The 24,510-nt window shown below is 43.4% G+C and overlaps 2 protein-coding genes across 6 annotated transcripts in view; one reads left to right on the top strand and one right to left on the bottom strand.

Moving 5' to 3' along the window:
* The first annotated feature begins 2,100 nt into the window (after nucleotides 1-2,100).
* Nucleotides 2,101-4,580, top strand: LOC134099871 (ATP-sensitive inward rectifier potassium channel 1-like). Its single transcript, XM_062552897.1, has 2 exons — nucleotides 2,101-2,170; nucleotides 3,173-4,580. The coding sequence occupies exon 2, from the start codon at nucleotides 3,194-3,196 to the stop codon at nucleotides 4,313-4,315; it is 1,122 nt and encodes a 373-aa protein (XP_062408881.1). The 5' UTR covers nucleotides 2,101-2,170; nucleotides 3,173-3,193; the 3' UTR covers nucleotides 4,316-4,580.
* Nucleotides 4,581-11,298: 6,718 nt separating this feature from the next.
* The window catches only part of fli1 (Fli-1 proto-oncogene, ETS transcription factor), a 31,239-nt gene continuing 18,027 nt past the window's right edge, over nucleotides 11,299-24,510 (bottom strand). For 4 of the 5 annotated variants that reach the window (XM_062552216.1, XM_062552217.1, XM_062552218.1 and 1 more), the window contains exons 5-9: nucleotides 21,837-21,905; nucleotides 15,448-15,507; nucleotides 14,878-14,940; nucleotides 14,390-14,437; nucleotides 11,299-14,082 (exon numbers count right to left, since the gene is read on the bottom strand). In XM_062552216.1, coding sequence (XP_062408200.1) covers nucleotides 13,553-14,082; nucleotides 14,390-14,437; nucleotides 14,878-14,940; nucleotides 15,448-15,507; nucleotides 21,837-21,905 — 770 coding nt within the window. In that variant the 3' untranslated portion in view covers nucleotides 11,299-13,552. The remainder of the gene's footprint in view (nucleotides 14,083-14,389; nucleotides 14,438-14,877; nucleotides 14,941-15,447; nucleotides 15,508-21,836; nucleotides 21,906-24,510) is intronic. The other variant, XM_062552220.1, reaches the window with a different exon arrangement.

The raw sequence follows: 24,510 nt of genomic DNA on the forward strand, positions 1-24,510 counted from the left end.
CTGATATGGCAGTTCACAGTCGCAGCAAAATGAAATTAGAGAAGAGTTATCACCAAACCCTCTGACATAATTGGTTGTGACCTCACTCCAGTCCACGCCCTGTACTCTGTACCGAGTGCACCTCAAACCGCGCTTCCAGAATAATCAAAGATCCCTTTAATCCAAATCATTGCTTGTTCCAATTGTTCTCCTCTGGAAGACGCTACAGGTCTATAAGAACAGAAACAACACGTTTCAAAAATAGCTTCTTCCCTTCTGCAATAAGACTCCTGAACTCTTCAAATCTGATCTGAACCATTTATTAATTTACTTGTTTTGCATTCTTTTCTTTTTCACTGGATTGAGCTAAATACTTCTGTAAAATACCACCAACATTGTTGTGTGGCAATAACGTATATATCTATACCACACCGACTATGGTATCTGTCAGGAAATATATATTAGGCCTTGATGAATGACTATGTAATGCTATTAAAACTTTGCAGTTCTTGTGCCAATGATATATTAAATCTGTCATGGAAGGCCATCGAGGAATTAAAGCATACGTCTGGTAAATGCTTTTTAAACATTTGTGTCACATTTGAGACTCACCACAAAATGCTAACATCAATAAAGAAGGATCGCAAGGTAGAAAGCACAGAAAGAGATAGCACAAGGCAAAGATTAGGTGATCATTTACATGAATAGAACAGGAATGAATACAAGACCATCAACTACTGTAGTCAGAACAAACTTTTGTTCCATATGAACTGTGATGAAGGATTGCACCCCCAGGAGGGGAGCCAAAACCAATAACTATTGTTTTTCATTTGTGATACACTGCCTTTTGAAGACATTGTAACATGCATATTGCATTTCGACTCAGGACATTTAGTTACACCCGTGGGACGCCTTCATTCATCTAGATGGTATGCTCTAGTAGCCTATTTCCAGGAATCAGGTCTTCGAAGTTGCTGAGCTGTCTTTAAGCCAAAATCAGCACAATGACCCCTAAAGTGCTAGATTTTCCAGCCTATGTCTCACATCCGAGCATTGGTTCAAGATAAATGAACCTGTTTGCAATGTCTGTTTGAACTGTGCTCATATATTGGTTGGAAGTATATGCTTTGGAAATGGCTAACGGCAATAAACACTTATAAATCAGTAGCGGGGGTGGATAAACAGTTATTGGTAAATGTCAGAACTGACTGGCTAGATTGCTATTGATAATGCCCTCATGCTCATATGAATTACACATAAAGCTATACCTGTGCCTAGTCAGACAAGTCAATAAAAGTTGCTGGAGTACTTTCTTTACTTTTTTGTCAGTGAAAAAGGAAAGACGAGTGTAAGAAAGAAAGGATCAGCCCAGACTATGGAACATTCCTTACACTGCCCATCTCCCCCCAACTAGCCATTCCACATGAAGAGTTTATTTTGAATTCCCACCCTTTCTCCTTATGTGGCTATTTTTGTTTTCTAAATGTGTAATACTTGTCTAAAATAGCATCAGATATAATAATTTCATAACAATGAGAAACCAGTGGCGGCACATTTGTGATTTCTGTTTGTTTCAGTTCAGTTTCTGAGAAAGAGGTACATACAGTGTCAGCTAAATATATCCTAATGTCTGAGTCTGATGTTGTGAATTCTAAAGGCATGCTCAATCTTTTAAACAACTACAGATATGAGTGATTAATTATAAAAGTTGCTGACATTTGCTGTAAAAAAAAAAGATTTATTATAATTACAGAGATGCATGTGTGTAAATCATTATTTAAAAAAGTTAAGTTATAAAACGTTTTACAAGTAACCTTTAGTATTGGTTATCTCTTCAGAGAGAGCAATGGTTCACTGGCTTCACTTCCCTGGTCTGTAACCAACACAAACAGTATGTATCAGTGGTAAACAGTCTTAGACCAGGGAGTACGTTCTTCGTTTAGAATCAGGAAGGAGACGCATCACAGTTTTCAACTCCGCTACAGGTCTATGTTGTGGTGACCACCCTGCAGTCAGGATTTCACATGAAAGTGATGCAAGGTGTCACAGACACACCTTTTACACAGAGAGATTGAGTGACAGGAAGAGATAAACAGAAGGAGAGTCTATGAGAGGGATAGATTCAGAGATACAGACTAAAGGAGAGAGAGAAAGAAAGTTCAAGGCTTTCTGAAAGGCCTTATTCTGACAGGTAAGATCCTTGAGTTTTATACATTCTCAAATGTTCAGTTATTTTCAATATTAACCTTGTTTCTAACAGTAGCTGTGCTGAACTCGGGACTGTATTAGACTTCCAGTAATTTGGGGGGAAATATAAAAAATTATAGTGATTTTAAGTATTTTATATGTCTCCTTAAATAAAACATGCTTTCTGTATTGCTCTATCTCTTTTACACTCTCAGTATGATCTATTATTTTAATACTCTACCTGATCATACTTCACAGCTGCCAAGGTTATAGAATCTGGCTTTTTGGATGAACTTATTCAGACTTTAAATTATCTTAAGGATGGAAAACAATTTAAGGTGCCAAGTTTTTTGTTTCAGACTGTCTTTGTCTGAATGCGAGAGATGTAGGTCTTTACGTTGATCACATATGGTGAACATAATTTAAGAGAAAGAATTTTTTATGTAGTATTACTGTTTGTATCTATATTGTATAAACATGTACGTGAGACAGATATTGAACAAAAATATTGTTCTCATATTAGATAAGACCCTCTATGGAGCACTTTGACAATCAGGATTTGTTATGATTTGTTTGTTTGGTAACTAGAGCCTCTCATGGTCACAGCTATTGTGTACAGTAAGTGAAGCTGGAGTTACTTGAAGAGAGGCTATAAAGGCTATACAGATTTGACAGTTGAGTGCAGTTTGTGCACTGATAAGAATTACATGACAACAAATACAGTAGCATCTTTGGTGTCTACATTTGAGATGGTATTGATTGATAGATAGATATATAGATAGATACTTTATTGATCCCCGAGGGGAAATTCAAGGTATTGTAGTGGATATTCAGCTTCAGCACTATGATTTCATGTGTTAGTTACTGCATGAAAACTTTTTTAGTTGTGAATTCTTATTGAGTATTTTGAATGATTTGCTTGGCCTAACTTTAAATAAGTCGCTTTACTGTATTTGATCAATGTTTTACATTTCTTTCTTATTAACACTACTTGCTGTTCCACCAGATTCATTTTGACATTTGGAAAATGGTCCGCTCTTTACGAAAGTATCTGAGTGACTACCTGGCAGAGCGCCGGATTCGCCGCACTCGCCTAGTTACTAAGAATGGGCACTGCAACATTGAATATGGAAACATTAAATATCAAAACCATTTTGCCTACATTCTGGATTTCTGGACAACACTTGTGGAAATCCGTTGGCGTTTCGTCATCTTCTTCTACGTGGCTTCCTTCACAATGAGCTGGTTCATTTTTGGCTTGATCTGGTACTGGATTGCCCGAGACAACGGAGATCTGGCATGGCAGAACCCATCGGATGGGCACGCACCATGTGTGGACAACGTCGATGGTCTCACCACAGCGTTCCTCTACTCGCTAGAGACCCAGACCACCATAGGGTATGGAGGACGTGCCATCACTCCACTGTGTCCAGGCGCGGTTGCCCTCATCATCATCCAGTCCATAATAGGTGCACTCATCAACTGCTTCTGGTGTGGCGTTGTCATGACAAAGATCTCTCTCCCCAAGAAAAGGGCCAAAACCATCAGCTTCAGTGAAGCAGCTGTCATTTGTCCTAAGAACGGTACACTGTGTCTTCAAATCCGTGTGGCTAACCTTCGCAAGACCCTCATGATTGGTAGCCAGATCTACGGCAAGTTGCTGCGGACAACCATAACCCCTGAAGGGGAGGCCATCATTTTAGACCAGGTCAATATTGATTTCATGGTTGAGTCAGGAAAGGACAACCTGTTTTTTGTCTGTCCCTTGACTCTTTATCATGTCATTGACAAGTCCAGCCCATTCTTTGAAATGGCGGTGGATACACTACATCAACAGGAATTTGAGCTGGTTGTTTTCTTGGATGGCACAGCAGAGTCCACCAGCTCCTCTTGCCAGGTCAGGACATCCTACGTCCCACAGGAGATCATGTGGGGCTACAAGTTCCAATCCATTATCTCCCGGAGCAAAGAAGGGAAGTACCGTGTGAACTTTTCCAACTTTTCCAAGGTGGTACCGGTGCCAACTGCACACTGTGCCTACTGCTTTCACAATGAGAAGGGCCACCATCACCATATGATGACTGGAACTGACAACCAGGGATTTGAAGTCATAGATATCAATGACCCACCCAGTGGCACCAAGATGTAGACTATTTACAAAATAAAAACATGGACCCAAAGGAGGCTTCTGGAATGGGTGACTACATGAAGCAGTGCTTCACCAACAAAAGAAAACATCTTACAACAATCACTTTAATTCTTTTGAAACAGAAATGAGGTCACAAACACACAGTTCAGTTCTGTGAGTGTAAAACAGTGCCCCTTTCACCTGTGGCGAATCAATGTGCTTCACAAACTGTTCAGAGAGCTTCACTACCATAGATATCTTTTCCTATTACTTTCAATGTAAATCTAGATCAACCTTCATAGTACGATCCATAGTTGTTGAATTTGGTGTTTCTAGAAAGGGTAGTTTGAACTCTCAAACGCAAAAGTTTGGTGGTTTGAACTGCTGCCTCCTGGGAGGTCACACTTGTGTTGTTCCTTGGTAGGGATGTAATTATATTAAATTATGTATAGTTTTAAGAGATAGTTTTAAATGCAAGTTGCCTGCAATCCTGAATATTTGAAGTAAACAAGTATGCCATATTCGTTGGCTTGAACGCTAAAAATATATAGCCTCTATTGGTCACAACTTTATGAAATTGAAATTGTGGGTTCCAAAACCAGACCAGTGACAAATGAAACTTCACATGTTCCAATTTTACTCAAACAGCCTAATTCCTGAACTGTATTTGACAGAGGACAGATGTAGGTTATTGCTAGTGACAAAATGTTTGCTTTCAGTCTGGTACGATCTGTTTGTAAATTATGTGTAATTAAAAAGTGTTTCAATCGTCCCGGCTGTCACCTACAGTATATGCTGGTGTCCCATATATCCAAGGGGAATATTCTCAACCCTATGTAATGCCACTCTGTTTCGAGGGACAAGAGGTAGGCTAGGGGAAGGGGAGGAATGAGAAATGAGATTGGACCTCAGGGTCTGTGGCATTATGAATGTAACGTTATGCTTCCATAGACTCTACCTCATTGGTAAATAGTTGGCTTAACCAGCAAGCCAGTTTTTAAAGACATTAAGGAATAGTTTAGGTTAAGTTTTTTTATTTTTTATTCCTGTTTTGTGAAAACATATTTAAAGTATTTAGCTGAGAAGTGTTTGCTGAGTGTATTTGATGTTGGATGATTTTGTTTAGCTCTTTGCCAGCTCAGACAAAAAAAAGCAGGTATGATTATTTTGACAGCTATAAAAACAGATGGCATAAGTTATTATGGCGAAAAATGTGTTGGAGGAGTTTTTTTTATATCTTCATTTAATACAATAGAATGGAATAGAATATATTTTAATGTCCCCATGAGGAAATCTGCTTTAGCACAGCATAACCCAGTGATAGACAACATAGATCATTAAATCATTTAATATGTTTGTTTATGTATGCTATCCAAATACAAAGAAATTTGATGTGAGAACACGGTCTTTGTCATTCAATGGTGTTTGGTTTTACTCATGCATGTGTGCTAATTCAATAACTTGAGCCTGTTTCTGTTTATCGAGATGCCACCTTTGAATGAATCAGCGCCCCACTAGGGCGCTAGAATAGCCACTGGTGGAAACTGTGCTTTAACTTAGACAAAAAGATTCTTGGTGTTTTAAGCCCCCAAAGCTGTCTTCAAGGCAGTGCTGCCTGGAAGGCACTAAAGTTATTGGTCAAGGTTAGGTTAGGGTTAGGGTTGGTGCTTTTAAGTTGACGGTGGAAGACGACGTTGGGGGCTTAAAACACCACTGAGCAAAAAAAAACAAGATCCCAGAAGAAGTCTGGACAAAATAATAATAAAAAAAACACAAGAGATATACAAGATATTTGAGGGATATGCTGGTTATGCATGTTTAGAGAGCACTGCGACAGCCAATGATTGTTTAGTAAAGATTTCTATAAACTCATGTAGCCTAAGAACTGTATTCTTTGATACTGTGGGGTTAAATGTTTAGCATATTCTGCACTCCTTTTCTTCTGAAGTTACTTCTTTTTAACAAATCCACATCCGCAATATTTAAGAGGGGGTAAATGAAGAAAGAAAAAGTGGTTTTCTTTATTACATACTCAATCAAGTACATGTTATTTTGGCATGTCCAAAAATGTATCAAATAATCATCTCTACCATCCAGTCAAAAAACTGTACTGAAAGCATCATTAGCATTGGGAGTTTCTGGTTTCTGGGTGGTTGACACTTATTTCACTGTCAATGTTACAGTATAAGTTTAAAGGGCTAAACATGGGTGTGCCACAGTGCCTTCTAAAAATGTGTTTGGCTGAAATAAAAAAAAAAATAGAATAAAAAAGCATTTGAGTCCATCTCTGACCCAGTGACATGATTTCTTTCTCCCATACTAATTGAGTGGGAGGTGGAGAACAATGCACTGACCTAAGATATGAGATGACCCAAATTATTATTCACTGTAACCATGCCCTCCTTTCCTCCCTTTATATCAACATTCAGGCTTAATTTCTGCAAAGATAAAAAAAAAAAAAAAAAAGTTCTCTTAGACCTAAAGAATCAGTCACATCTCTTTGTGAAATTATTTGTGACCTGCTCTAATTGAAACAAGATTTCCAACAAAAAGCCAAACAGTCAGTGATGCTACTCTCCTCCTCATACAAACATTAGCCTACATTACATACAAGTGAGTGTGCATCATAGGGGCGGGGAAATCCCACAGAGGTTCTTTGTAGGTCTATTTAATTCTTTCACACAACTATGTCACAGTCCACTTGGTCCTGGAGGTGCAGACAACAGGCTTCGAATGAGATGAACAGTGACTGACTTCATATGTCAACGTGAACATCAAATGCTATCTGGGACAGTAGCTTGTCCAGTTTTTGTCGGCATCAATCACATTTGTCAATGCTTAGGGTTTTTTTAACCTCTGGGCCAGCCTACAGTGCGGTCTCAGAGGCTCACATAAAGTTGCCTGAAAACGTTGTTTTGGGACCCCTCCGAAAGAATATCTTCAACAATTTTCAGCCACTTACACTTAATAAGTACATTCATATTACTGGTATGTGTTGAGACATTAATGATTTGATTTTTGTGTAATATCCAGTATTTTGTCCATCTTATACTATGCCTATTTGGTTTCATTTGGAGAGATGAGGTTTGCAAGTTAGTGTAGCAAGCTAAGCACAGCCTACTGATACAACATCTAAACGAAAAGGTCTATTAGTAGCCTGGCAAGCCAAACTATACAGAAATGTATAGTCTGGAGTCGGACCATTCACAGAGCTGAAGCCTGTGGGTGGGATGAACCGGTGTCTTTCAAACTACTCTGCACGTAATAGGCCAGCACTAGTGACCAATCGTAGCCGGTCGGCAAAACGGCAAATAGCCTACATCCTCCTTTTAAACGACAGACTTGAGTGCTTCTTTCTGCTCAACCTTCAAAGAAAAGCCCAAGTCTAACTCTTCTAAAGCCGATTCAAACGAGCTCGCTTCGTTAGCCTCATCCATCTTTTGTTGTTCTCTATGGTTGTTGCAACACGGTCTCACACCCAACTCGTCGAACGAGGACGCATGGTCAAACCCCTTGGCGTCAATATCGGAAGCCGAAGGTGCCTTGCAGCTCTGTCGTCACCGTGCTAAGGCGGGCTCAAGGACTCAAGTACACAGATAGAGCGTTCTGATTGGACAGGCTGGCCTGGTGTCGAACGCAGGCTTGGCCTTAAAGTGTAACTTCACCCCATAACTCCACCCACTTCACATTTCTGAAAAAGGCTTTCAAAATGGGCAGGACGTTCTGAAATTTGGAAGGCAGTACAGCACTGATGCAGCCAATCAACCATGGTGATTTCGTGTCAATCTGGGAATGAGTGCTGCAAACATGGCTTATCACAGGTAGGCTAATCAGGGCAGCAGGTGTTGGGGCGTTTCATTCCTAATTTGTAACGACCCGGTGACGTAGTCTCGGCAGAAAAGTGCAGGACTACGTCAGCATTCCAATAGCGTTTTGGACCAAAATGCCATGGCATGTTTCAACCTGTAGAGGGCGCGGAGAGCTATATCTCCAATACAAAATCATACGAAATGTTACTTTTCTCGGGAAACACGATTTTTGTCAATATTAACCCTGGTAATAGTGTAGGTCACCACTTACGAGTAATTTCAATCAATCAACAGCTCAAAAAACATATTTTACGGTGCAGTTACACTTTAACAGTAAGACCCTCGACCATCCCGCTAGGCAAAAAATATTTTTGCCGCTAGGGTGCGTCTAGTTTTCTAGTCTATTAGTGTATTAGCCGAAAATAACAGCTTAGCCTACATATAAGGCACCTTAGGGGTTCTCGACTTGATTGTTGGAAAGAAATGTTTCTGGGACCCCCAATAGTCTAATTGTATCTTGTGGACTGACAATTAAATTACAGAACTGTCGGAATGGTTCATTCAGTCATTTTCAGTTCCTCCACTTGGCGTCCATATCGCAACGCACTTTCAACGCTTAGGCCTATCGGGCATCTGTACAGAACTGCCTGCGTGATTGGCACGGTGTAGCCTATTCCCACGTCGACTTTCGGCCACAGTAATCGTAACGTTAGAGGTGGTATAAGTAGACAACTGTTATATTGGCGTTATGAACTTACCTCGTGCAGTTATATGGAGGATGTTTTGAATTCTGTGTCTCTGTCTCCTCCTTAGAAAGTTCCTTGCTTCGTTCGCTATGAACTTCGCTGGCATAGCCGTCTCCTTAATTAGGTGTCGCACTGATGAAATTCCCCCTTGCAACACACACCTGTTTGGCAAGACATTTGCCCAGGTAGCCTAAATAGCCTAAGCAGAGAGATCATGTTACAAACAATGCGCACAAATGAAATGTCTTAACATGTGCAGAAAATAAAGCTGCAAGCAGCGATGGGGAGACTAGACACTACACAGACGTGCCAGTGTGCTAACTGTAGCCTATCATAGGGCACTGCTTTGCTTTACTATTTTGAAGCACAGCATTAGCTCAACAAAACCTTCTGTCTCATCACAAAACTTTAGTGCCACCCTCCCATGACATCGTACGTTGAAATATAAAATTAACTAGCGATAGGCCTACAAATAAAATGATTAAGCTATATTATTAGACCAAATGAATAGCCTAAGGTTACTCAAGCACCTGATGGGACAGTTCCTCTGGGGCAACTGAGGGCTCTGGCCATCATGAGTCTTAAGTGGTGTCACATTTCCAAGGGCAATAATTTCACCCCATGCCTTGCCACTTGGTTTTGATGGACAAAGGGTAGGGGTAGGTGAAGGGGAAGGAGTTAGAATGAGAAATGTGATTGGGCCTTATATAAGGATATCCTCAACTTACAATAACAAATTGTTAGAGAGGGTCCTTTCTAAAACAGTAGGCCTATGCTATTGGAATCTGTAATGTTCGTACTGAACTATTATTATTATCATTATTATTATTATTATTATTATTATTATTATAGACTAGTTTTAGAGGCATATGAGAGTATTCATTGTTATTAGCCAGTGTAATAAAAGGTTGAGTATGTTTGCAAGGCGCTGCAGTGTGGCTTGTCCAACTGGGAGGATGTGACAGAGTCCCACCAAAAGATGCTCACTAGGGGTGACATGAGGCTGACCTTGGCTTTATGTAACTTGTGAATGGATGACAATAGAGCATGTTCTTATGTTTAACAGGGCCAATAGTAACCACTGGTTACAATACACTCAGATGTTGCATCATATTGCATTTCCCCCACCTATCTCTAGATAAGAGATACGGTCAGAACAGCAAGGGACAGGTGCAACCCCTAGCAAAGCCCTTTATCCCTAAACAATGCAGAGTTGTGACAGCAAACTAACCTGTAATTTATGACTGCCCTCAAACTGTTTGTTGTGTCAGCGCCATACAGCTTGGCTAGAATCAAGCACTCATATATAGAACCCAATGTGCTGATTGTGAGACTATAAATATTGCCACTGTTTTGTCATTTGAAGACCTTTGGTTTTAGTTAAGACAGTCAAGGTCTAGTATAGTGCATGTCAAGTAACAAGTTTGGGAAGTTTGTCACATCGGCCACAAGAGGGCATCAGAGACAAAGCCACAAGGAGGTTTTTGTATGACTTCTATGACTGTAAATGTTCCATAAAAAAATATCAAATATTCTCAATGGGCACTGTGTGTTTAAAATGAAAGGTATTTATCATTTATAATCAAAACACAAATTGAATGGTTTGACAATAATTCTTTTCACATTTCACCTAATTTTCTTTATCGATTTGATATTTAATAAAATCACTTGCATAGTTCATTTTTATTCTAATTTCCCATTTTCATTGAAAACAAGACAACAAATGAAGTAAGCCATTAATTAACTTGAAGGCTTCCAGTAAAACATGAAACACATCATACCATGTAACATGGGTTTGGATTGTGGGACGCTGACCGGATTTTAGTCAGCCTGTGAATAAACAATACCCTTGTGTTTTCAAAAGAAAAATACTGGGTCTTTGTCCATCAGAAGCAACTAGAATAGCCTGGGTGGACACTCAGTACACCACGTAGGCTACATAAACGAGGAAGGTAACTGATGGAGCACTATTGTTTGAAGCCACTGGTGTCTGATTCAGTTTACGGGACAAAGTGATTCAGCTGTCTTTAACACCTCTATTTCTCTCTCCCCCACCCTCTCAATCAATCACACTCACACACACACCCTCTCTCTCTCTATCTTACACACACACACACACACAAACACACATACCCGCGCGCGCGCACACACACACACACACACACACAAAGTATTCACAAAGTTACATAACAGCATAATTCCCAAAGCGCAGTAGGAAGGAAAAGGTTGGAAAAAGAAAGGAAAAAAAAAAAAAAACCCTGCAGAAAAGCAAATAATCTACTTCAAGCAACACTGCGGTGGATTTCTTTTTAGAGTGATACATCCAATAATATCTTTATAACACCTGTGTTCCCAATATATGATGCATGATCTCTCCATGTCATCCCTAAACCTTTCAGTAAGTCTAAAACTCTGCACATGCAGTTATAAATATTACACAAATATGCCGTTTTGAAGTAAAAACATTTATTTTGTCACATTTTCCTATACAACCCTTTTACAAAACATAATACTTAATACATTGCAGGAATGACAATAATAACAAAATGATTAATTGCAAAATTATATATAGATTCATATATTCAATATCCAAAATACATTGCATATATAAAGTAGCACATTTCCCCTAATCTGATTGTAATGCTTCTTAGAGGTGAGGAAGAGAGCTTGTAGATTACTGCTCGGAATGTTTATGCTACACTTACAGGTTTCATTTGAATCAAGCTTGAACTTTCAAACTTGAACTCTGAATAATGACTGAGTCTTAAACTTGAATTCAGTATAATGATCAACTGTTCAGTATAATGTTCAACTTTGCATATAACTTTCAGCCAATGCTGAGGCTCATGCAAAAGCTGCCAAAGTCATATTTGGTTTTGCTTGAACGATTTTAAGTAAGGTGATCTTTTTTTTTTTGCTAACAGCAGAAAAACACAACAACCTTGGTGTATCTCAGAACTGATCCATAGCATTCAACTTTTAAACAGGTGGCTGTGGGTTTATATGTCAAAAAGTCATTTTAAAAAAATCACCTTTTGTTAAAAAATAACTCATTGCCATGGCAAGACAGCGAGGCCATAAGAAAATGTATTCAGAGTACAAAACGAAACATTCATAAAGTTATTGCCCAAATGTACAGATACAAAACACTTTACTGTTGTACAAACTACCTTCATTAACGGCTTTAAAAAAGTCTGCATTTGACCGAGGTCAACTCGTATTAATCTTATTGGTCTTTCAATACTGTCACATATGAAAATAAATCTGCATAATTTATACAGTAAGATGCTTTTAATGCCTAGTTGACCGTTGATTAAAAAATAATAGCAAATAGGTCTGACAAACGCACAGCGTTCGCGAATCTGAGGATTTCTCCGGTTTCAACCTTTTGTGTCCTTAAACTGTGTTTTTGTTCACTTATTTAAAATTTATCTCTTCTTTTTTCCTAAGAGGTACTTAGCACAATGTCAACATTCAGCTGTGCAGTTATCTTCATTTCTTGCATTAATGCATTGTGTTGGAGCATGAAGGAATGTATATTCAGTTTTACATTAACGACTGCAGGCAGTTTCTGTGAAGTCACTTTTTTTCTGAGATCAGTTAAGAGGAAGACCTAGGATATTCACAAGCTAGAAACTCAACGCACACAGATATCTGCCCAAAGGAGTAAAGACAAAACCACTGCGAGATGAAACTCCATTAAAGCAAAAATAAAAGAGGAGTGTCAAATTTGGAACCACAGAGCTTTCACATCGATTCTGGTACACTCTCATAAAGCTTACTTATTTCATATGTGCTTTGGCTGGGGGCAAGAGAGACAGTCTCTCTGGTAAATGCCAATAGGCCACAGAACCATCTGAGTACGTTCTGTTAGGCACTTCAGACTGCGGTTACCAACTTTCTTCGTTCCAGTTAGGAGGACAAGAGAAGTGTGATCACTACTTCCAGTTGCCAGATTTCGGTCAGCATTGAGACATTCCCTTCTGTAAGGCAGTCAGTTCCCTGCAGATCGATGGGATTTTTTTCGACGGGACGAACACGAAAGACGCAGACAGGCGCAAAGGGGAGTCAGACAACACAGGTCCAGATGGGGGGTCATTTTGAGACAGGCACCTCTGGGTAACTTTGGGAAGAGATTGAGACCCACGGCCCCTGTGTCCATGGCATCACCCTCGATGGTGATCATAGTGTTCTTCTCGGGTCCTTCTAAGGTCTCTAGCGTCCGTGTGTTTCTTTGGGGAGGGGGCGTTCAGGTTAGCCCTGTGGTACAGCTTTTGTGGGGAAAGGAGAGCCCAAAACATATATAGAAACACACACACACACACACACACACACACACACACACACACACACAGACACAGACACAGACATGTACATACATACATACATACATACACACAAACACATACACACGCCAATATAAAACAAAATCAACAGAAGAATGAAACAGTCCTTTGTCTTGTGAATAAGTAGTACTCCATTCTAAGTGGATTGGCAAATCCAGTTTCTTTTTTCTTTTTTTTTTAGTTAATTAATATCCTTCCATTGTTTTGGCAAGTTCAGATTGAAAAGCTTAAAGAGAACAAGGGAAAATCCTCATTCTTGATTCTCCTTTTTTCCCCTTCATTTTGGTTTCCTTTTTGCAAGTGCAGGCAGGACACTCCTGTTTAGGCTTGAGTGGGTGAAAGAGAGAGAAGAAGGCCTTAGTAGTAGCTCCCCAGGTGTGAGGGCACATGGGAGTTGGGGTGGCGCGGGACGCTGGGGCTGGGGTAGATGCCCCCGGCTGGGGAGCTCCAGTAGGAGGCAGTGGGTCCGAAGAAGTTGGAGGTGGTGACGGGCATGGACGGCGGGTGGGGAGACACAAAGTTGACCTTCTGCTGGTGGCTGTGGTAGGACGGCACGTAGGCCAGGTCGGACGGGTACTTGTACATGGTGGACTCGGTGGGGTGCGGCTGCAGCGCCTGGGCGATGCCGTGGAAGTCGAACTTGTAGGCGTAGCGCTTGCCGTGCACCTTGGTCATGATGTTCTTGTCGTAGTAGTAGCGCAGGGCGCGGCTCAGCTTGTCGTAGTTCATGTTGGGCTTGCTCTTGCGCTCGCCCCAGCGCCGCGCCACCTCGTCCGGGTCCGTCATCTTGAACTCGCCGTTGGTGCCCTCCCAGGTGATGCAGCCGGCGTTGGCGCTGTCCGACAGCAGCTCGAGAAGGAACTGCCACAGCTGGATCTGTCCAGAGCCTGCAGGGTGGGGGGGCGTATGAAAAAAAAGGCATCTTAATCAGAGGCATTCGCCCCACACATAAACAACGAGGCAATTAAAATCTCATTTAAACATATGGATGATTAATCCCCTCGGGACAGAATAAAATCACTGCAGTGAGACCTGACTCTCGGCCAAGCTTCCATTCGCACGTACATTAGATGCTTTTATTAGGAACTGCTGCATTTTGTTCTGCGCCATTTTTATGCTAAGTGCTATATGGCGCGGGTTCAAAACCCAGGAGCCTGCTGGCTCCTTTGACAGCACACGGAGGTTGTTTATTACCTGGGTTGGCTAATCGACTACTTGTTGGTCCTAGGATCTGGTATGGATCTGAAAAACAAAATAGAGGAATTCAGCAACAATGACTGAAATAGTGGCTAAAAGAGCTTGGTTAAATTCAACTTTTCACCTCAGTTGAGATCTTATCTTTGACCAAACAAATGCTCTGAGTAAAAAATAAAATAAAAAATGGCATAGCACACAGCACATGATTCTTAGGATTTCCAACAAATGCTCAAAAGGTATGACACAGTAATTGAGATAATGTCTTTTTAATGTCTTTCTCAAATCAAATAACAAATAGCAGTCCATCTGCGTCATTTCCAAGTACAACTTGGATATTTTTCTATAATTTAACTTTTGCAATATCCAATTGCGAAACATGACGGATGGTAAATGTATGTGTGTGTGGGTCAGAGGTGTGGTGGTCATTTGTTTGCTTGTTTGCTTGTTTGCGTGTTTGCACGACTGGCCGAGGATCCGCCGCTTACCAGGCTGAGGCCGCGGTTGCTCCGTGGTCTTGGACACATTCTGTGTGACCACGGCCGGAGAGCCTGAGACAAGTGAAAAAGAGCGAGGGAAAAAGAAGGGAACATTTAGAGAGAAAAAGAGAGAGAGAGAGTGAGTGAGAAAAAAAATGAAAGTAGGCCAAGCAGGCAGGCAGGCAGGCAGGCAAGGCAGACACATCAAGTACACTTTCCCCCCAACATGCCGGGCCGGCTCCAAAGAAAACAGCTGCAGTAGCTGGTCGCGCCGCTAAGTGCTTAATGGGGCTGTAAAGCGCTCCGTGTCCCTACGCCGAGTTCTTTACCGTTGGACACCTGCCCTGTAGTATGGGCTTTGGCTTTGCTCCTGTTCTTTCTCTATACCTGTGTACTGGTTTCACAAGAATGCGGGCCAAGAAGTATCAAATACAACGGGAGAAAGCGTTTGTCCTCAAATATAAATAAGTTGAACGTCTGCAATACGCATTAATGTTATGATGTTATTCCGTACTTTGACAGCAGTTCGTTCACTTCACCACAGACAGTCAGGACTGATTGGCTTGAATCTTCACTCACCTTTGCCGCTGTGCATGTTGTTCGACCAGCCTGATCGCCGAACAGCATCATAAGATGGGTCTGTAGATGACAAAAAAAAGAATACATTTTAAAACATATGAATCTATACAGCGCCATATATATAGGATATGTAATTTAAATAATTCATATTAATAGTCCAAGCCCTGCTATTTAGATATTCTTGAATTCGCTTTGTTTTCACCCATTAACCCAACCTATTTGCAAATGGAGGATCTCTTCAAATAAAATAATGCCTCCAGAGGCAACAGTGCCAGAGGTAGCTGCCAGCAGACAACCCTAAAAATGGTCCATCTGCCGGCATGTCTGGTAGTCTGTCTGTCCCACAGAACCTGAGCAGGATATCTGGCCAAGCAGTGTGGTTTTCTTCTGGCAGGCGCACATGTCTCAGGCAGAGAAGAGGGGGGGGGGGGGGGTTCACAAGATGGTTTCAATAAAATTACAGTTGTCGGGAGCAGGTTGCAACACCCGGGCTGGTGTGTATGTGTCCCTCGCGATACGAGACGCGAGACGTTTGTTTCCCTCTCTCTTGCTTCACACTCGCATACTTGATTGAATGTGGTCTCTACCACCACCAGTAACAATCAATCATCGTTCACCATCTGCGGATCATTTTGAGGACGCATCTTTCCCAATCAACACACAAAGAGCTGTTTGCTACTGTTGTGTACTGCGAATGTTTTACTATCATTACAGCTAAAGACACAACTTGCTCATTTGTAGGATCCTCTGTTGAAAGTCAAAAACAGGGCATTTTTTTTTAAAAGTCACAACACAGCCGGAAAGCCACAAGCTATTTCAACATGTGCATTTTTTCCCATGCATTCTATACTTCATACGGCGTGCTCTCATGGTCCTATAATCACGCCATCATGCCTTCGAGCATCACACTGATCCCCCCCCCACCCACCCACCGACCATACGGAAATTACTGCAACTTCCACGGAGCTAAATATGATTTTACTTATGCTCCAGTCTGTGGAGCTGACCCCATGACCCTCATTAGGGTCACTGAGGGGACATTCTGGGCAGCCACGGTTGACTGCTTGACCCACAAGGGCCTCCACTGAAGCCCAACAACACTAGCCCATTACTGAGACTATGAATTGGGATGAAAATAGCTTGTGCTGTTGTTTGGGGTTTTTTTTGGAATATATTCCCAATGTGCGCCTTTACCACTTAACATGTGATGTTACATAACCAGTGGTGGAGGATTGTGGTTTTGAAGGAGTAAGTGACAAAAAGCTCCTCAGTGTGATACCTGTCCGGTCGGTGTTCATTTCAGTTTATATAATACCATTCAAATAGAGAGAGAGAAGGAACACGTGAGATGTCATTATGCTGGACGGATGGGTCAGATTGGAGCAGCTTCTCACTTCTTTGGTTACAGGTTAGTGTTGAACCCCTTGGTGGCATTCGGTGTGTTTTCACAGGGATCCGGTGTCGTCACATTCACCGCACTCAACTAACTGCCAGCGACAGTCCATAAACAGGCCACGAAACACGAGTCAACACTGCCCCCCTCTGGAAAAGACACTCACATTCCCGGAAACTCCGTTAATGTGGATTTATGACACATTTACCATCAACAACAAAGAAATAATGTTGAGCTTGGACCGGCTCGCTCTTGGAGCGCCGTCATAAAACAAAACGACACGGCTCATGTGTTTTCGTATCACAACATGTCTGGTGCCTAAGTAAATCTGGAGGAGAAGAAGTTCTGCCAGAACCGGAGTCCCTCCACAGCAGTTCTCGGGCCGAAAAAAGAAGAAAGCGAATTTCGTAATTTGGCATGTAACAATCAGACTTGAATTAGCGTTCACTTTTAAAGTCTTTTTTCCCCCTCCCTGTTTTTTCTGCTTTGCAAGGACGTCAATGCGCTGCTGCAAAAAGGCTTTAGAGCTCTTGTGTTTTTTTTCGGTCTGTCTGAGAAAAGAGCCGGCCAGATCAGCTATTTCTGTTGCCGCAGGGTTGCACAAAGGTAGCCGTGCTGCTGTGGCACAGGAATCAGTGGTGCTGGGATGAGGACTATTAGTCGAAACGAGACATATTTTGGGTGACGACTGCCAATTTACTACTCAAAAGACAGACTAGAGGGGTGCACTCCCTTTTCACTTCACTCTGCTTCATTTCTCTCCTCTCTCTCTGTTATTTTCTCTTGATTTGCTTGCATTTGTGCACTAGTATATGTGTGTGTGCATGTGTATCTGTGTGTGTGTGTGTGTTTTGAGGGGGGGATGGTGCTGGTGGTTCTAGAGTTGAGCACCATGGATCCTGTCAGCTCCAATCTGAAGCAGTGCTGCAGGACAGCCAAAGAGCAGGATTGGTGGAGGTGATGGGGGTGGGTTGGGGGGTTAAGCGTTGGGGTGGGGAGGGGTTTTTGGGGGGGATGGTGGTGGGGGGGTTGGAGTCCTGGGAGAGGAGCGTTTCCTGCCCGCCTCGCCTGCAGACAACCTCTCTTTGTTTTACTGGCCCTTTTTCCCCTCGCTTTTTTCACCCCCTTCCACTGTGAAAAAACACACACGGGGCTACCTCCTTCCAAGAGCAGAAGAAAGGTCACAAACCAAAAGCTGGGGGAGATGGCGAGAGTTTGGGGGGAGCAGGAGAGGGAGAGAAAGTGAGTTAAGAGAGGAAAAAAAAAGTGAGGCCCGCACAGACGAACACACAACGTTGGAATTTGTTCTTTTTTTGGTTTTATGGAGGTTGGGGGTGGGGGTGGAGGTGGAGGTGGGGGGGGGGCAAAAACAACAGTGGTGGCGGGTCTTGCTACTGTCATACAAGGGAGGAAGAGGCAGTGTAAACTCCTCTTCGCTCGAGACACAACAACAAAGCACGTAAGCTCCCGCTGTCTGTCGTGCTCTTATTATGGAGACCTTCCATACCCATAATTCAATCAGGCTAAATCAATCTGAGAAAGCAACTTAAGGAGCGACCAGACGAAACCCAGAGCACTGCAATGTCCAGACAGGTCAGCAGCATTACCCGCATTGGGAACCAGCACATAGCCCCAGAACGGGAGTACTATGTGTATATCAGGACAGACCCGGGGCAACAACAAAAAAAAAAACTATCCCAAAACGCAGACACAAGCATGAAGCCCTGAATCCCTCTCTCTGTGTGTTGTGTTTCACTTTTTCACTCTTTCTTTTTTCGTCCCTCTCTCTCTCTCTCTCTCTCTCGCTCCAGCCCACTCTTTCTCGAGCGCGGCAGTGAGTTTCCACTCCAGGCTGGGTGTGGTGCCTGCTCCTCAGAGACCCGGCTTGCGGAGCGGCTAGTCAAAACAAGAGCCGAGCTGTACCGCCATGTCTAGACCAGCGCGGCGCTCCAACAACAAACTCTGCCCGAGGGGGAACGGCCCGGACGATGACTCCTCAGTATCACTTTCTCTCACAGGGTGTGCGCGGAGGAGGGACGTTCAGCACGGCACAGCACGGCACAGCACAGTACATAGCACAGCGCTCCTATTCTATTGACTTATGATGTGATCGGGGCCGTGAGGTCGACCAGCTAAAGGGTGTAAGTGACAGATATTGTCAAATGTCCAAATGTTGTCAAATGTCCAACACGTCTGGAAAAGTGTCAGCGCTAACACGAGTGTGTAGGCGCTGTCTCGGAATATGGGCCGCCCAGTAAAATGAGTCGATAGAGAAATGGAAGAAACACATGAATTATTGTATCAAAGCTAGAGATGCAGTGGACAAGTCCAACGCTTAAGAGGTAAATATGAGGAAAAGCGGAGATGGGTTCGAAATAAAATGATGGACCAAAGCATTTCCATAAATGTAGAGTCTGTGCCACTTCATCAAAGCTTTACTCAAAAATTGAAAACTACTCGCAGAAGAACATCTGAACCATACAAATGCACTCACTCTCCTTTCCCCTCTATCCCTCACACTCCTGCACACACACACACACACACACACACACACATATATATATATAAACACACACATAAAGACACACACACACACACACACACACACACACACACACACACACACACACACACAGGATAAATCTGCAGTGCTGAGACTGGGAGGCCGCAGAGCCCTGAGCTGAGATAAAAGAGTGGAGAGAGGAGACAGCACAGCCCATCAATCTCCCGCTGTTCCATCCCACAAGCTACTGAACACCCATGTGCTAAAACACTAGCTCTCTAGATCCCTCTGATGCCTCCACATGGCCATACACACACACACACATACACACACACACGCGTGCGCGCACACACACACACACACACACACACACACACACACACATATACACACACACACACACACACGCACACACGCACACACACACACACACACACACACCACTCTGACTATCTCCAACACACACATTCTGTACACAGAATAAAGGCTCTCTTTCTCTCTAATGAAGACAAATAACACATATAAACTAGAAAAATACACAAAACACACAGACAGACAAACTCAGTCTGCATGTGAAACAGAGGCTTCCTATCCCTACAGTGAAGACACGCCAGGGAAATCAATTTTAAAAAGAAAAAAATGTGTATACACACACAGCACACACAAACACACTCACACGCACACACACACACCTGAGTGACTTGACACATTTCAGCCCATTTTTCCACACAGTACTGCTGTACCTATTACAATATAACCTTCTCAGTCCTAGACACCAGACAGTCTGGAAAGCATTTTTCAAGTCTCACGGTAGATATCCATAACTGTTTTATTCCCCTGCATTAGTTGTGGTCTTTTCCCAGCATATCTGACCCAGCACTTTCCTCAAAACACACACACACACACACACACACACACACACACACACACACACACACACACACACACACACACACACACACACACACACAGAGCACAGAAGAGCTGAAAGAATCTTTCGTTTTCCTCCTCAACAAACTCCAACCGTTCACACCCCTCACTGCCTCAGTCCTTCAACTTGTTAGCAGCACAGTAGCTCCGCTAGCTGACACAAGCACTGATCCCACTTAGACACGCCAGGTCAAAGGTCAAACTGTCCTCAGCTTCCCTATCTTATCTGGCCGCTCTCCCTGGCACTAATGGTGCAAACGGGGGGCCGACGGGCTCCCTAAGCCGTGTGGACAGATCAGGCTTATTCACCAGGCCACCACCGGGCAGCTTTTCTCCTGACTCCCGCCCTCGCCCTGATAGGCTCACCCAGAGGACCTCTTAGGAGCCCTATCACTGTTATTGCAGACCGGTGCAGGCCGGTGAGCCCTTCCCAGATCTGGCAGGGGGGGGGGGGGGGGGGGGGGGGGGGAATAATCGAGCGTCTGGAGAGGAGTAGGGCAGACTCGGGCGGGGCTGAGTGGCACTTCAGACTGGCATGTCCAGTGGGAGCGAGGTCAGATGGTGAGGAGATGGCGGCATAACGCGAAAGGCCTGTGGACACAGGTGTCTATCGGAGGGTGTCCGTGAGAGCCTGCCCTCTCATGTGTGTGCTCACAAATGAATGAGTGAGATTGAAAGGAAAGACAGGCTTGGCTGCTGATTAGCTTAAAAAGCATAGCCTGCCATATGAAGCATTTACACACATTTACACACACACACACACACACACACACACACACACACACACACAGAGAAGCACTCAAAGACACACTTTCCTTTTCCCCCCCCATAAAACAACCTCTGTGTGAGGCTAATGAATGAAAATAAAACAAAAATGTCCACCTATTCTCCCAGTCCTCCTATTCTCCCTCTTGAGACATTATTCTATGAAACACCTGTTTTTCCAACAAGCCCCTTCCACAGTCTGCTCTCGGGCGGCCAAAGCCTAACCTGGCTTGTCCCTTTTTATTTCCTCCCTGGCCTGGAGGTCGGCTGGCCGACACGTGCCTTTTATGTTGCTAATTCGCCCCATTCTCTCCGCTCTGCCCACACTCAGGTAGGCACCCGAGCCGGAGAGGGGAGAACGGAGGTTATTATTCCTCCACACAAAGACAACACCTGCCAAGCAGTCTGCGCCTGGCTCAGGCCCCGACGCCATAACAAATACAGCGAGATACAGCCATGAGAGGGGGGAGAAAGAGAGAGAAAGAGAGAGAGAGAGAGGGAGAGATAGAGAAAAGAGAGAGAGAGAGAGAGAGGGAGAGAGAGGTGGCTGGCCAAGACCTTCAAGAGTAGCCAATCACAAATCTGTGGCGTATTACTCTGCTAAAGTTATTCCACATCACCCATCAATCTAGGCACAGCTTGGACTTTAAATCATTGCTTATAACACATTATGAGGCATGCTTACTACTGTGTAATAAACATCAGTTGCAATCCTGTCATCTAAAACTTATCAATAAAAAACATTCTACCATCTGGTTGCTGCTGTTCTAGAAATGCTTTGTTATGAAGCCATCTTACCTTCTTTGGCTGCGAGTCTTGGAGACTGATCTGTGTGAGATGGTGTATTGTAGGATAAAGATGAGCTACCTAAAACACACAAGGACAAAATATTGTTACATTTTGTTTGGGGAAGTATACAAGATATGTATATCCCAAAATGTACAATTACATACAATTCTAATGTGTATGCTCATGAACAATCATACCTGCAACTGACAACTGTGCAACTGTAAACAACTCAGTGTTTCTATTCCAAAGTCATCCACACTTCTATTTCCCATCTTCTATTTGACAAATGTTATTATTATAAATACTCTGTGGCTTTAGTTAAGTCCAATATACCATGTTTCTATAGCAGATAATGGAGAACATCTACTATTTTCACAAGAGAAGTTCACAAAACCTCCAGAAGGTGGCACTACAAAATTCCATAGGTAGAACAAGAACAGTTGTTTTCTTTTGAGAGAACACACATTACGGCCTTTGTTGATCAGTGACAATAATTCACCTAGGCTTAGAGTATACTCTCCAAAATACACTGTGAAAGAGGCCAGACCAGACTGTTGCAACAGCTCAGCAGTTTTTTTTTTTTTTTTTTTCTGGATCCAAAACTGGCCTCTGCCGAGATCCTCCTAAAAGGTCCATCCAAATGGAGAGACATTCATTTAAATATATGGACCATGACTCCCCAGTCCCAGCCTCAGACGTCAGCCACGGGCACCTAAGGCAGCAGTCTCGCCGCCATGTCTCAATTTTTAGCTGCCGCGAGTGCTCATGTCGGCTCGCCGAAAGAAAAACAGAGCGCAAAAATGCCCTGGGAAAACATCGGTCTCGCTACTACGAGAGGGGAGCGCGAAGGCTATAGGCGAGGCGAGGCGAGGCAAGGCGACGCAACGCGGCAGGGATTTGGGGAGTCGTTGTGGGGAGGTTGGAGAAGGTGGTGTGGTCAGTGTTTTTCTGAATGGGAGAGAGAGTGAATAATAAGGAACGCGTTGGAGGTACTTCCACTTCAGGAACTGATTTTGGGGAGGCGAGGGGAGCCCCTCGGCAGGCCAGTGGTCTGTTTTCTCTTTTTTTGTATTTTTTTAAGGGAGGGGGGGTACTGGAGAGGGGGATGGGGGGGTACTACAGCACACATATTTTAACCTCCAGCCCCCACGCCCCCAGAGCTGCAGACCAGAGGCCAGCGAACAGGGCAAGCATTGTGTTAGACGCCTTCCCCACACGGCAATCAAACGCTGCTGCTCCCCCCCATACAAGAATAATACCACACACCCAATGCGTGAGGGAGAGAGAGAGAGAGAGAGAGAGAGAGAGAGAGAGGGCAAGGGGGGAGAGAGAGAGAGAGAGAGAAAGAGAGAAAGTGCCAAGAAGTAGAGGAAGGAGTAACGGAGAAGATGAAATGTGGTATGTGGAAAGCAGTTGAAAGAAACTTCCCCTTTTCTTTGGCTTTGTCTTCCTCTCATCTGTGGCGTTTTATTCAGCTGGACAGGGAAACCCATTTTAAACTGTGAGACCACGCTGCCTGATTACTGCATATATATATATATGCATCAAATATGTATCTGTATATCCGTCTACATCTGTTTGTAAAGTAGGTGTCATTCATTGCTGTGCATATTATGCTGTGTCTTGTATGCCGTTTTGTATGCACATACACAGGTCTGTATATCAGGGGGTCAATTTGTGTGCACATGCATGCATGCCTGTCTACACTGATCACTGATATCTACAATGTGTGTGTGTGTGTGTGAGTGTGTGTGTGTGTGTGTGTGTGTGTGTGTGTGTGTGTGTGTGTGTGTGTGTGTGTGCATGTGTGTGTGTGTGTGTGTGTGTGTGTGTGTGTGTGTGTGTGTGTGTCTGTCTGTGTGTATCCACACTGCAATATCTCAGAACTACCCTAAACGGAGATAGAACCTTATAATTCTAAGCTCACGATGTGTTTTTTTGTGGAAGATTTGGCCTTTTCGCCTGTTTGTTTGGACGCGCTCTCCCCCAGAATAACAAACAGATCTCTGTGATGTGACGGGAGCAGGAGAGCGAGAGAGCGAGAGAGAGAGAGAGAGAGAGAGCTCTTCTTCTCCTCCTCCATGCCTCACATCTGCACGCAGTCTGTTTCATTACATAACCCATCCATCTGCATCCCGCTCCAGTGCTGCCCTCTGTGAGTGATGGCCGCTCAGATGTCCCTCTCCTTCTCTTCAGAAACAATCCCCCAATCCCAAGAGAAATAAATGCCTCGGTCGCAGTCATAATAATGGGCGACAACCTTTTGATTTAGTTAGCGGGCACGGCCTCCATGCCAACTCCTGGGCAGGGCAGCCCTGTCATCACTCACTAGACAAGAGGGGAGGCACACAGACCAAAAACCGCAAGCTCTTAGAAATACGCCGAGCGTACTATTCACACTCCACGGAAGCCAGGTTTGGTATGTTTCTCTGCGCCACACACAGACCGAGAGGAAGTCGAGATGACCCAAACGGCGGGCACTAACTATAGCCACACACACACACACACACACGCACACACACACACAAAAGGACTTACTGACGAACACATGTGTATTGAAAACACACACACACACACACACACACACACACATACACACACACACACACACACACACACACACACACACACACACACGCAGTGAGAGAAAGCACAGCCCAGAAGTTGAGATGACCCAAACGGC

This window comes from Sardina pilchardus, chromosome 13, assembly GCF_963854185.1.
Source record: "Sardina pilchardus chromosome 13, fSarPil1.1, whole genome shotgun sequence".
Lineage (NCBI taxonomy): Eukaryota > Metazoa > Chordata > Actinopteri > Clupeiformes > Clupeidae > Sardina > Sardina pilchardus.